This window comes from Ambystoma mexicanum, chromosome 14, assembly GCF_040938575.1.
Source record: "Ambystoma mexicanum isolate Mex_15411 chromosome 14, UKY_AmexF1_1, whole genome shotgun sequence".
In the NCBI taxonomy this organism is placed as follows: Eukaryota; Metazoa; Chordata; class Amphibia; order Caudata; family Ambystomatidae; genus Ambystoma; species Ambystoma mexicanum.
The window spans coordinates 105,574,751-105,589,580 of NC_090940.1; the positions used below are offsets into that span (position 1 = coordinate 105,574,751).

Below are 14,830 nucleotides of genomic sequence, written 5' to 3' on the forward strand. Positions count from 1 at the left end.
ACCGGCGGTATGTTCGAGGCTATCGTAATTAAATAAAGATAGTCGCCTCGAACAATGGGAAAATCCCATAGAGAAATATTTGCGGTTGAATATAAAAAGTAGTATCCACTGCCATCAGCCAAAACTCGATCAGGGGGGACGGAGACATGCCCCCTCGACTAACAGACCCCGGGGCAATTAAATTGCCCCAGCCAGTACGTCCACAATATGATGGTTTGTACTGGTTCTGTTCAGAATTTAAGACTAGTAAAGTCAATGGTGACTTTACATGCCCTGGGAGACAGTAGTCAGTCCCAGGGTATGGAGTCTATACTGGGGGGTCACTATGACACCCCTGTGTTACTGCACTGAGGGTGCTGTGTAACACATCACAAAAACACATATAGCCCTATGGGGTAAAAGACCCCATAGCCCATTAAACACATCTAGATTCAAAGAAACACACTCAAATCATGCCCAAGAGTGAGGGTAAAAGAGTCTCACTCTTGGCAGGAGAAAAAAAATAAAATAACCCCCAAAAAATCCAGCAAAGCTGCTGGGGGACTCACTAGGTTAGGAAATTCAGCCTAAACAGAGAATTCTCCCTAACAATGTACTATTCTTAAAAGTATGGTTAACATCTTTTCTTCCTTAGCAACTGTTTTGCCAGTCTAATAGAAAGTAGATGTGAAGGTATTTTACTCTCTTGCGATTAGGTTGTGCCTCTTCCCAAAAGTAAAGTGTTGGTATTCCTGACTTGCTGCTAGCCTGTCATTAATCAGCACCGCAATGCCTAGGGGCTGCCCTGTGTGCTATACAAATGTAAAAAATAAAAAGTCTGCATTAGCTTGTTGTCTACCTAGAATAACTTTGTCCTTCAGTAAAGTGACATTGGCTTTTACTTTCCCCTTCATTGTGAGGTTAAATAAAGTATGTGTGTTTTACTTAACTTGTGTTAGCCTTGTGCCATCCAAAATAAGTTACAAGAGTTACTGCTGACCTCAATCTGGGGAGCCCTGATTTCAAAGGAAAAGCACCTGTAATTGTATATTACGTCCTTAGGTTTTACTCAACTAGCATAACTGTTATTACAAAAGTAGTTATAGGTTTTTACTGCACCTAGAATAAGTGTTGACTAAGTGATTTGTACTAAGAATCACTATAAAACGAAGGGTCTACTGCCCTTGCATTACTGAATGTAATTCTAAAAAGTAACCATTGATTTTTACTCCCCCCAGAATAGGCTAGACCTATACTGAATGTGTATGAAAAGGTTTGGACTTGCCTAGAACTACTGTTGGGTGTTTCAAATAAGGTCTATACTTGGGTCTGTGTACTTGCAAGTATAGTGTTGTGTTTTTATATTGTGATTTCATATGTGTTGGTGCTTACATACCCCTAGATTTATCTGGACCTACCTGTGTTTAAATCCTTTATTTTTACAATACAAAGTGTATCTTTGGATCATTTGTATTACAATTTCACTTGTACTGATTGTACAGCCCTCTCTCCCTCTTAAGATAAGCCTGGCTGCTCTGTCTACGCTACTATGAACTCCGGTGGTACAGCCTTATACTAAGAGTGGAGTCTTGTACTGCCTCATTTGAATGGTTTTACTAAGCCCTTAGTTGGACTTCAGAAAAACTGTCCTAAGACTAAGGGACGCGATGTACCCCAATACTGACCATCCTAAAGGACATGTCAGTTTCCCCATGACAGATGAGCATACGCCAATGTACTGAGTTAACTTCCATGCCTTCTGGAATCCTTCACATCCACAGGATCCTCCTATTAACTTTGTCGCGCTCCCTAAAATTATTCCGAAACTTTGAACTGTTGGGCACAAGGCCCCATGCAATTTAGGATAGGACTTTATAAATTGGGCTTGTATTCCTGTGGATTGGGGCGCGGGGAGTGAATTCATTATTTTATTCTAACTCACTGTGATTGTATATCTGTATTTTATTTACTATTAGTGTTGTGTGAAATCATTACTTAAGTCATTTTCATAGTTTGTTTTTGGCCATAAATTTAGTATTTTTATAACCGTTATCTGTGATTGCTCACTGTGGACCCCTGACACCACTCACTTTCTCCTGAGACTTAGCCTTGACCACTCTCCATGCTACCTTGATTGGTTTGACTGGAGGTCCAGGCCTTGCAAATTCTTAAAGCCTACTAGGCCTGCAGGGCGAGTTCCTTAGTTTACATACTCGACCTAAGGGCAATGCAAGTGCCCCAATGTTACTGGTGATCAAATATTTACTGGTGCTTTTTGCAAAATGGTACATGTTGCCATAAGCACGCTTCATATTTTGTGCAATGCTGTCAAGCATGCACAGGCAAATGTGCATTTGCCATTTACTACAAACCAGGTTTGTTTGCAGTAAATTAAAAATGCATTTCTAACATCCCCATATTCGCATGCACGGTAGAGTATCATGCAAATGGTACTCGTCCCATCATAAAAACTACTAGTCAATGCTAGTGGGCTAGTAGATTTTGAGAGCCCAGATTACAAGAGTTTCCCTGTTCACTCCAGCTAGGGAGGCCTCTTAAGCATCTGTTGACCAGGCCAGAGTTTAGAAATTCAGTTTAACTGTGGACCTTAATTGGTAAGATGTTTTATTTCTTTTTGCATATTTTGATATTTTTAAATTGGGTGCAGTAGCCCAAGCGTTTTCAATTTTATCTTTATTTGCTCCCTATAAATGGCCACCCATTTTAATCTTTCATTGGCGTCAAATTATACACTGCTCTCCTTTTTAAAGGAACTCAGTTGATAACATTTTTAGTAGTAAGCTTGGATTGTCAGTTTATTTTAATATTATTCTATTTGATTTCAGCGTCTTAAAAATTGGGAAATCAGAGAGCGGAAAAAAGGTCGAGAATATGAGAAAGAAGCTGAACGTGAGGAAGAAAGACGAAGGGAAATGGTAGGATATGTGGTACATGTTTGTCAGTGACTGCAATTACATTTGCTGTTTCAAAGACTGACTCAGGAATTATTTCTTTTTAAGGCAAAAGAAGGGAAAAGGCTGAAGGAGTTCTTGGAAGATTATGATGATGACCGAGACGATCCAAAATATTACAGGTATGTGAAAATACAGTTCCACTGATGAGAATATTTTAGTAGTAATGGGACTAGTCAGCAGCTGAAAGTCTACCAAAAGTGCCTGCCTTCAGAATCCAACTGTGTGCCAACTTTACATTGATGATTAAGTTGCAAGGTGCTCCTGCATCAGCTCCTGTCTTTTCTTTATATTAACTAAACTTTTGTGCTGAAAATTATTGCTTTGCAACCAAGTTCCAGAAGCTGGAAAATGAGGGTCTTGTAGATACTTGGGAACTCGGAAAGGAAGTAGTCAAGGCTGTTGAATGCTATTTCCTCACAGATTCCCATCTCTGAAATATCCCCTACCGCCTGAGGGGATCGTGGAACTCAACTTTCACAGCCGACACACCAGTGAGCAGTTTGGACCATACGTCAGGTGAATTGATGTTTGGCTCCATGTATTGGACCACTTGGTGCCATGATTTCTCATCCATGCCACGATGCCTTGGATGTAAACCGAGAAATGTGCACATGCATGGGAGGGTAATTGCATGTGTCTATATAACTTAAGAATTATTTTTTTTTGTTGATTTGTTATAGCTAAATATAAGCCTTTGTCTGTTATGTATCTAGCTTTAGGCATAGCCCCCTAAAGTGGCTGTGTAGGGAGACTTTTTTCCAGAAAGCAAATGCATTGCACTAGATGGTTTGCATAATGGCCACATCCGAGTTTTGAGTACAGTGTCTCAAACAATGGTGCATTGAGGGTTTATTACATTGTGGTGATGGTGCAGTAGTTCAGTCTGTTCATGGTGGGGGTCTCTTCTTTCGGCATTGCTTATTTTGTATTTCCAATGTTTTGTTATATGGATTGAAATTAATGTATGCATAAATTGCCATCAAATGGTTTGTTCAGAATATTAAATCTTAACATATATTTGAAAAAAGCAATGACTTGAGCATAACACCTCAATGCTTTGTTTTATAGATTAAATCTTAGGAACATGTCTCAGGTTATCTCCCAACATTTGGTAAAAGCAGACATTCTTGCATAGTGACTTTTAGAAAACATTTGTTGTTGTAGCATCCCCACCTTGCAACATTCCCACATTGACTGCTTTGTATTTTGTCTGAATGATTTATTGGGGCGATTGGTCTGTATAGTCTCTTAGCAGCTTAATGGTTTGTACACAGAATAGCCCCTATTGGTTACCAGTGTGCTGGAACTCCCATTTGTGTTAGCACTTTCATTTTTGGATGGCAACACTGATGGTTAAGATTTTCATTTCTATGATAAATCTTCCTTACCAACTTTTGCTGAACTTGATTATTTTCTTTTGTTCCTGGGTGAGAAGGAATTTATTTTTCTCCTCACACCCTGTCTTATACTCAGGTGACCTTTGTATGTCCCTCCATAGTGTTTGGATGTATAGTTCCCTGTAACGCTTAGGCTAACTGCATTTTATTTACTGTGCCAGCAGACTGCATCTCCTGTGCAGTGTTGTTAGGCTGCCTTTGGTCTTAGCTTTTTAATTTCTGTTAAAATGAACAGTATTTCACACAAAGTATGTTATGTGTGAGACCAGCACACCGCACCTTATGTGGAGTGCTGGGGAGAGACATGATATCCCTTCTCTCACTGACCTAGTAACATTTTTGTTACAATGGCAAGCTAACTCTTATGGCTGGTGGCAGTGGTTATACCTTAATGACCTTTCAGTCAATTTTGCTCGCAGGCTGCCAAATCAGCCTTGGTAATGCACAGGAGGGTCACTGGTCTACTAGGATGGTAGTGTTAGAGGAGTTTTCATGAACTCGCACTTCGAGGTAAGACTTTAGAAAATTACCCCGGTGGTTTGTAGATCTCCAACTCTTGGTATCGGTCCATTACTACCGAGACCTTGGTAGAGTGGCGGAGTAGTCAGGCTTATCTTTAGAGGAAGATGGGAGCTGTAGGCAAGTACACTGAACCTAGATAGTAATGCACATCAAAGAAACACTTGCCCATTAATGTATATTAAAGTATAGATTCATTATATTTACTGAAGAGTCACTATTAAATACTTAGCACAATTAACCAACACACAGGTATACTTTTCAATACTTTCAAATGGCCATTGCTTAGTTGGTAGTTGCTGAACCTGGACAATTGTTACAGTAGATGAACAGGTCTACTGTATGATCGGGTATGATGCACACCCACAAAGTAATAGTGATTGCATTTAGTCAGCATACACACAAGTGATTTTTGGGGACTAAATCAGTTGTTTAGTGTAATCCAAGCAGAGCTTCAGGTTATATAGGCAGTTTCCCTGCACAGCAAGTTTTTTAAAGTGCAAAACGTAACCCTAGCCAAAAAGCAGTTCTGAGAGGGTGTCTTGAAAAGTAGCAGAAGTCAGATTTCTGTGAATACTTTCGAGTCTCTAGGAAAGAAGACTTAACCAAAGTTGGAGACTCTGTTCAAGGACTCGCTAAAGAGACACAAAGGGGATTGCCCCTGGGCAAATCTATTTGCACGCCAAAGCTCTGGAGCGACTTTCAGGAATAAGAGCAGTATTACCTTTTATTCCCCACAGTACCTTAGGTTTGAAGAAAACATTTATGGTGGATGCTCCATGATGTTGCAGCTCTGCACCCGATCTCTGGATTCCTTGGTCTGATGACGAAAGGCAGGACAGTGAACAGGATCTATCAGCATCGGTCTCGAGGGAGGACTTCTGGCACGGCTTTCAGCAACTTCTTCGGTCACTGCGGATTTGGCGTCATTTCTGCAGCACCAACAAAGGATGTGATTTAAACTGTCAATCTTCTTCGATTCCTGCAGTTCCACACTGAGGTTCTGGGCAAGTTGGATTGCGTCTCTGGAGTGTCTGTGAGGACTCGTCAAAGACTTTGATGCACTCAATGGGCAGCTCTGGAGATGGCTTAAATCAAAGTTCATCTCAGGACTGGTTGTTCCCACCAGTCAAAGGGAAGAACTCATCCGCTTAGGAGTTACTCTATCACACAGAAAACAGGGTCATGACAGCAAGGTTTGCTTCACAATGTTGCAAAGAGTCTGCAGGGGTCTTTGGTCATCTTACTGTTACTTCAGCTTCCAGGGGTTGACTTGGGAGCCTTGCCTTTTATCAAGTTCCAGCACTCAATACTTTGAAATCCTCCTCAGCAGTTTACAGAAAAGGGCGTTTGGCTGTCCAAGCAGGGCAGCCATACCCACAGTGGGAGCTGGTCCCACTCAGGCACAATTGCAGACACAGTACAGTCTGTGAAAACTCCTCCCCCACTTCCTGCCTGCCCAGACACTCTGGAGCCTAGGCAGGGACACCCAAGGGTTCCCGTCAAAGGCAAAACTTGCACAGGCCTCCCCCTCCCAGAATGGTAGAACGGCTGACCAAGAACAACCATGCTAGCAATGGCGAAAAAGGAAGGCCCCAAGTTAGTACTTGGCTGCCCTATTTTGCACTACTGAGGCTTTGGACATATCCTGCGGTAGAAAAATCACACAATAGTAGGTAGGACAAGTACAGTTGATTGATATTTTATTTCTATCTCGCTCGTACACAAGTGTTTCAGAGCGCGACAAGTCAAGGGACGGGAACTGGGGAGAACAAAACGGCGATCTTACTAGGCCCAGTGACATTGAGAACGCGCAAGTGCATGGGAGAGGGGAAAAGTGCATGGAAGGGGGGGGAGGTGGAAAGTTCGAAGCAGAGGAGAAACAGATAAATAACAATAAATAATAAAGGCAACATACGGTGGTAATGCAGCCAGCAATTTGCAAGTGCTAGGTTTAAGACAGCAGACAGGATAGGTCCGATAAGTGCAGTAAGAAAAAGGGGGGGCTGTATGGGTACAGATACAGACCCCAGTGCAAGGGGTGGCCCGGAGGCCGTGCGGGAGGGTGACGGGATTAGCAGGTACCTGGGCCCAAAAGACAGAGCGTGGCCAGGTGCACGGTGCCAAGAGAGAACAGATCAGCAGGGGAGCGAAGTCAAAAGAAAAGAGGAAGGTCTTGAGGTGCTTCCAGAACCAGAGATGGTTCTCAAGTTTTAGAGTGGCATGGAGGCTGTTCCAGAGGGAGACCCCAGTCGAACACAGATAATCATAAATCTACTCCAACTCGTTTCTTAGAAAAACTACTGACCCTGAGTGAGTTGGAGGGAGAGGAGCGAAGAGCTCGAGAGGGGAGGTATTTGCGGAGGGAAAGCTGAAGGTATTTTGGACCAGTCGGAAATTTGACTTTTTAGAGACCTCAGAGATGTGGGCGGAGAAGGAAAGGGTGGAGTCAAAGATGACCCTGAGGTTCTTAGCCTCGCAGGTGGGGGTAGGAGGAGGGCCAAGGGAGGCCGGCCAGAGAGTGAGGGGAAAGGATGGTGAAGGTGTGCCAATAAGGAGGATCTCCGTCTTGCTGGCATTCAAACAAAGATCATTGGCGGCACACCAATCTTGAATGGCAGTTAGGCAATCAGAGATGAGAGAGGGAGAGGAGGTGCAGAGGGCAGCCTGAAAATGTGTTGTCGTCAGCGTAGCACTGGAAATTTGAGCAGAAAATGGCAATGCAGTGGGCGAGAGTTGCCAGGTATTGGTTGAAAAGCCAGGCCGCCAGTCATAACTAGGAGTTTGTCTATGCGACTGGAAAATGGAAGTTGCTCCCTGTAGTGACTAATGTACTTCTAGTCCATAGTCCCCTTTCCTCCATACTGCGTGGTCCTCTCGCAAGGGATGGAAACACAACCCTTTTCACCAGAAAAATGCCTTTACCTCTTTAAATGTAGTTGCTCGCAGGGGTGGGGCCCAGGGAGCATGTGCTTCCTTGACTCCGCCCTACTGTTAGGACAGTTTTTCTGAAGTCCAAATAAGGGCTTAGTAAAACCATTCAACTGAGGCAGTACAAGACTCCACTCCTTAGTATAAGACTGTACCACCTGAGTTCATGGTAGCGTAGACAGGGCAGCCAGACTTATTTTAGGAGGGAGAGAGGGCTGTAGAATCAGTACAAGGGAAATTGTAATACAAATGATCCAAAGAAACACAAACGCTATGTATTGTAAAAATGAAGGATTCATTTAAATACAGGTAGACCCAGATAAGTGTAGGGGCAAGTAAGCACTAACACATTAAATGAAATCACAATATAAAAACACACTATACTTGAAAGTACACAGACCCAATTATAGACCCTATTTGAAGTACCTAACAGTAGTTCTAGGGAAGTCAAAACCTTTTCATACACATTGTCTAGGTCAAGCCTATTTTTGGGGAGTAAAAACCAATGGTTACTTTTTACAATTACATTCAGTAATGCAAGGGCAGTAGACCCTTCCAGTTGTATGATTCTTAGCACAAATCACTTAATCAGTCAACTGGACAATACTCTTTTGGTGAATAGTGAAACACTTATTCTAGGAGCAGTAAAAACCTAGAACTACTTTTGTCATAACGCAGTTATACTAGGTGAGTAAAACCTAAAGATGTAATATACGATTATAGGTGCTTTTGAAATCGGGGAACCCCAGATTGAGGTAAGCAGCAACTCTTGTAACTTACTTTGGATGGCACACAGCCAACACAAGATAAGTAAAACCCACATACTTTGTTTAACCTCACAATGAAGGGCAAAGTAAAACCCAATGTTACACTTTACTGAATAGTTATTCTAGGTAGGCAACAACATAATGCAGACTTAAGGACAGGCTAGCAGGAAGTCAGGGAAAACGAGACCCAGTTGGGGGTCACTCGTACAATTACCCTGAAAGGACTAATCTGGTGATACCAACACTTCTCTTTTGGTAAGAGGCACCACCTAATCAACAGGAGAGTAAAATACCTTCACATCTACTTTCTATTAGACTGGCAAAACAGTGGCTAAGGAAGAAAAGATGTTAACCATACTTTTAAGAATGGTGCATCACACATTCAAGATCAGTAAGAACTTGTGTAACTGTTCACTCTTAGAATTACAGTTACCAACCATTTACAAGTAAGTAACTTTGAAACACTTTTCTTTTCTAGGCAGAAGTCCCAATCTTTACCTTATTCTTGGAGCATGAGTGTTCTCAGTGGCAGAAAGGAGGTCACTAGTACTAGTGACCAACAGGCAGTGTCAGAATAGGTTCTTTAGTAGCTAAAGTCAGAGTTCCTTAGGAAAACTGGGCAAACAGGTGAGTACTTCACTTTAGAGTTAGACGGTCCAGGGGCTTCGCAGAAGACAACCTTGCAAGATTCTAGCAGTTGGACTGGGTGCACTGGATGAGGAACCTCCCAATCAGGGAAACGCCGCATAGTTGCACAGAAATCCTAACGGGCTTAAGGTAAGTACATGCCCAAGCCAACACAGTACCTCAGCATTGAGGATTTTGTAGCAGGAGAACTTCAGTGTCTGCAGCCAAATACCCGGTCAATGGATTCCTTGTCGTGGAGACTGAAAACAAGATCTCAGAAGGGACTTTGCAGCAGGGATCGATGAAAAAGGCTCTAGGCAACGTTTACCTCACGGCTGAATGTGATTCTCCAGATTTGGCGCCTTTTCAAGGAGCACAGAAGACAGAAAATTGCGTTTCAATTCTCGTTGTTACAAAGGTCCAGCACTCTGGTGAGGGGACTTTTCGGACTCTATTTGTGTTTCTGGAAATCCACCCGGATCGCGTGGGATGACTTAAAATGCAGGTCTCCTTGTGTCTAGTCGGTCTTACCAGGCTGTGGCTGGGTCGAGGCCGTCGTTTTCGGAGATCACAGATCAATTGGAAGGAAGGATTACAGCAGGCTCTGGTTACACAGCAGGCTCTCTGGTCGCTGGAAATCCTCTCAGCCGCTTTTCGTTAATCATCTTCTTTGGTTTAAGTTCCAGTGGTCGACATATCAGCTTCCAGGTTTGCTGTATTTATCAGGAATTGCAGCACAACCTCTGCATTCTCTCCCCGCATTTTACAAGGGGCGGTCTGGTTGTCCAATCAGGACAGTCAGCCATCCACTGGGATTTGTCCCCATTCAAGCAAAGCGTAAGACAAAGGGCTGGGGAGTTTTGGACTCCTCCCTTACTTCCTGCTCTCAGACAGACTGGAGCCTGAGTGGAGAGTCCAGGGGACTCCCGCCAAAGATACAAATTACACAAAGGAATTTCCCACCCTGGATGTCGGGGTGTGGGCGAAGGAAGAAGCAACGACTAACACTAAAATGCCGAACAAAGAAGTCGGGAGACCATTTTAGCAAAGATGGCTCAACGACATTTTGAAAAATGGCTCCCTCGGTTAGCGTTACCAGAGCTGCAAACAGCTGCGGTAAATGCAAACCATGGTAGTTCATAATGAAACCACTGCCACCAGTCATTGAAGGTAAGCTTATCACTATAACAGAATTGTTAGTTTTAATGTGAAAGGGGATACAGTGTATCTCCCCAGCCATCCACATAACGTGGGGGGGTGCTGGTTTCACAGAATAAAATGTAAAAGGGACCCAAAGATCCTTTCTACCCTTGGGAACTGTAGTTCACTCAAGGTTAGCACAAGAAATTTAAAAGGGGAGCCCTTGGGGCATCCCAGCAACAGTCACTTATTGCCAATAAGTGCTTAAAGAGGATAACTTTAAAAAGACACTATGGAGAGTTTTCAAAATGACACCCATAAAAAAGTTGAAGATTGTGAGTGTGGAAAAAGGTTCCCACTCACTGAGGTATTAATGAATAATATCCCACTAATAAAGCAAAAAGTTCTGGGGTTGACCCAGGTTGGGGAAGATTTACCAGTTCTGTGCAAATCTTACCTTGCCCCTTTGATGCGTCAGCCAGATTAAACTGCTTCATTAACCTGCTTTTTAATGGCAGAAGATGGTCGAACGTATGGATGGAAGGGGACTATGGATTAGGAGTTAGTCACTACTTGAGTAACTTATAATTCTCCAGAATGGGGTATGGTATGGAATAACATGCTCATGAATATTCCCTGTCAGACCAGGAATCCTTGGTAGAAGAAAGTTTCACTTTCACACACAAACTATTTCTCCCCTAAACCAATGACTCCACTCGGTCATACTGCCCCCAGCCAATGACTGCCCTCTCCCTAAGCCCCTCCTCTGGCAGACATCTTCAGATTTATACAGCACGTTTAAGTGTTTGGAGTCCTTGGGTTTTGCTCTGTGAGCTATTCTACGGTTTTGGATTTTTATTTTTTTGTGTAAAAAAAAAGTCCTATTTTTGTCAAATGGAGCCAGTGTGCTCTTCTCTCCATTGGCCAACAAGCGGGGATCCATTCGTCGGTGAATTTCAGAGCCCCTCAATGGCAGGGATTGTCTAGTTTTCATCAGTTTCCAGAAGGCCATCGTGTCTACTCCTCGCCTCTGACATGGCGGACCAGATGGAGGGGAAGTGCCCTTTTCAAGCTCTGCTCCTGCTGCTAGCTGCGGAACGTGTTTGTGGAGGACAAACAACTTCAATGCCTCTATCTTCACCCGGACCACAAACAAAAGGGCACTGTGAGATCTGCATCAGGTTCTCAAGATTACTATGAAGGATCGTCACAGTAGACTGGCGGCGTGGCTAAGCACCAATGCCTCTAAACATGTCTCACGGAGCACCATCCGTGGTGGCCCAAAACGAGGCCAAGCACGGCATGTCTGTTTCCGTTGCGGTCGCCGCAGAAGCGGTACTGCAATGGGCAGGGCGCAATCAACCTCCCCCATCTTCCTCCATCTCCAGCCATTAAGCTCCTCCTCAAAAATGAAGTCTCTAACTGGTTAAGCTGCAGGAGAAGCCAGAGAAGCCTAGGGTGGAAGAAAAGATGACCGACATACCCGAGAATTCCCAGGCGGCACAGGACAAGTAATTGACGATTGAGATGGTAGCGGCCGTTCTCTCGAAGGCCAAAGGGACCGACCCGGTGCAGGTAGCCCCGACTGCGTGCACGGTGTCCTTATCCCTGAGGCGGGAGGCCTCGGAAGGGGTTGTGGCTAAGACATGGAAAAAGTGGATGCTGTCGCTGAGCCCGCTGGAGACCCCTCGGGGTGCAAAAAAGGGTGAGCACGATGAAGTCCCAGGCCAGCCATAGGCCGTAACCCAAGACATGGATGTTTCTTCCTCGGATGAGGAGGACCAGGAGGAGTCCGTTCACATGATTGTCGACGTGGAGGACGACCATGTGGGGCCTAGTAGGCCTACCACCCGACCCTGCTGAGAGATGCATCTCTGGACATCCTTCTGACCCTACATTTGTTGGTGTCTAATATCCAGAAAGGATGCTGCAGGCCCTGGCTCCGGTGGCCCCGGATCATCCTCCTGCGAAAGAGGAAGCAATGACCAACGCAATGTCTGCGCCTGATGCACTCCCCCCCCCCCCCTTGTGGGACACTGGGGCGGGGACGACTGGCATGTTCACGGCTGGCGATTTGTCACAGCCATGGGCATCCCCACCAGATGAGGTGGTATTGTTTCATGCCTTGGTCGCCAGAGCTGAGACCAAAAAGGAAGGCTTCCTCTAACAGAGGCGCGAGGCCAAGAGGAAGACCATCATGGCGGTGCCCCTACTGGACAACTTATGGGAAGAAGGCTTGGCCATGTTGTAGAATCCTGCCTCAGCCCCTGAGAAGTGGGATCGAGTTGAGGAAAAATATCTGGTGCTGGCATCCGCTCCCAGGTGCATACGGTCACAACAGTCGCCGGACTCGGTGGTAACGACGGCTGCAAGAAAGATTGTCTAACCCCTCCTTTTCCTATGGATACTGCAGAGACGGCAGGAAGGTCCCTAGCTCAGGGTCACCCTGCTCAAACGGCACGCTTGGCTCCGGAACTCAGGCTTCAAGCTGGAGACTCAAGCAGCTCTTAACAAACCAATCGAGGAATCAAGTCTCTTTGGTAAAGCAGTCAACGATGCTCTAGAGACTGCCAAAAAAAGAGCACAAGACTCTTAAATCCTTGCAACAAATACCCCCCCCACAAAAAGGGAGGTGAGTCCCACCGGTCCATTGGAGGCCAATCGAGTTCCGCACAAAACAAGTACAATAGGGAAACAACTGGAACTCAGGACAAGCATCCAGCACTCCCGCCAACTATCCACCATGGGGTCAGTGGCGCAGCAAAGGCAGAGGCCCCTCACGATTCAGACCGCCCAGCGCACTTACGCCTGATGCCAGACCATCTGCAAATCCTAATACAAGAAGTAGAGGCACTTCTAGGAAAGGCCGCTATAGAAGCCATCCCTATTTTTCAGGTAAACAAGGGTATTTATTCAGTGTACTTCCTTGTACCCAAAAAGGACCTCACCATGCGCCCTGTGTTAGACTTGCGCCAAGCTAACATATTTGTCAAACCTCAAGTTTTGTATGGTAACCCTGCAGGAAATAATCCCACTGTTGAAATGGGGGGGATTACATAGCAAAATTGGACATGAAAAATGCATACTTATTTAAATATTGGCAACGCACAGAAAATATCTAAGGTTCATGATGGAGGACAGACACTATCAATTCAAGGTACTCCCCTTCGACATTGCCTCTTCGCCAAGGGTGTTTACGAAGGTCCTGGCAGTAGCAGCATCACCACACCAGCGCAGACTATCCATCCCTGTTTACCCTGACCCGATGACTGGCTCATAACAGGGGAATCTTACGAAAGATGCTTAGTGAGTAATGAAGACAATAGACCACCTGTTCAGTCTGGGATTCTCCATCAACGAGAAGAAATCCAGCCTAGACCCCAGCCAAGTCGAGCAATGTCTAGGGGCTCTGATTCTGACAAACTACGGCCTCGTCTTCCCCTCCAACGAGAGGGTTCAGAACATGCTTTCTCAGATCCCGCAATATGTAGCCAGTCGGGAAGTGACGGTATGCAAGGCCATGCGCTTGCTAGGTATAATGGCGTCAGGCATTTATTTAGTTCCCCATGCGTGGCTGCGCATGCGCCACATGTAAGAGTGGCTCAACAGCCAGTGGTGTCAGGCCAGCGGACAATGGGAAGATCTGGTAGCAGCCCTAGTTCTCTCTCTGCAGTGGTGGGCGAGGGAAAACCTCTTGAAGGGAAAGAACTTCACCACTCCTACAGTAGAAACCGCTCACACGACAGACCCATCTCTCACGGGGTTGGGAGCTCACCTGCTTCAGCAAAAAGCGCATGTAGTATGGTCCCCACAAGTAGCGCCCAACCATATAAATCTGTTAGAGCTGCTAGCGGTATTCAAACCACTGAAGACCTTTCAGACACAGCTACAAGGGAAGACAGTCCTGGTCCTGGTATTGATGGACCGCACCACAGTATTACCCAAACAAACAAGGGGGCACACTCTCTCCACGGCTCTCCTAGCTGTCGCAGAACATTTGGATGTGGGCTCTCAAATACAAGATGTTCCTACTGTCTCGACACGTTCCAGGCGAACTCAAATTTTCTAGCGGACATCAATCTTCAGTTCTGAAGCCCGCCAAAGATGTAGGAACAAAGGGACCAAACCTGGTTTGGCGCGCAGAGACAAACTCTAGAAGGACCTTTCCAAAAATAAATGGCGAATAAAGAAGACCGGGACCTGTTAAAACGAAAGGGGCTGAGATGCCATCTTGAAAAACATGGCTCCCACAATTTAACGCTACTGGTGTTCGCGGTCGGGAAAAATCATGGTCATTATTTGAAAACTACTGCCACCAGCCATTTCGGGAGGAAAGGGTAGCATTTGACTGCTACATGTGTTTCTAGACATAGGGGATATTAAGTAACCCCTCCAGCACGCTAGTGTTAGATGGTGTTTACTGGGTCTAGGAATTTAAAGACTAGTTAAGTAAATGTTACTTTACTTTCTCTGGGAAACAGTTTATCCCAGAGAA

At 45.0% G+C, this 14,830-nt stretch overlaps 1 protein-coding gene across 12 annotated transcripts in view; it reads left to right on the plus strand.

The window, feature by feature from the left end:
* The window catches only part of RBM25 (RNA binding motif protein 25), an 841,835-nt gene that overhangs the window by 614,277 nt on the left and 212,728 nt on the right, over positions 1 to 14,830 (plus strand). For 10 of the 12 annotated variants that reach the window (XM_069638623.1, XM_069638627.1, XM_069638622.1 and 7 more), the window contains 3 exons: positions 2,826 to 2,915; positions 3,000 to 3,073; positions 3,375 to 3,470. In XM_069638623.1, coding sequence (XP_069494724.1) covers positions 2,826 to 2,915; positions 3,000 to 3,073; positions 3,375 to 3,470 — 260 coding nt within the window. The remainder of the gene's footprint in view (positions 1 to 2,825; positions 2,916 to 2,999; positions 3,074 to 3,374; positions 3,471 to 14,830) is intronic. The other 2 variants (XM_069638631.1, XM_069638633.1) reach the window with 1 other exon arrangement.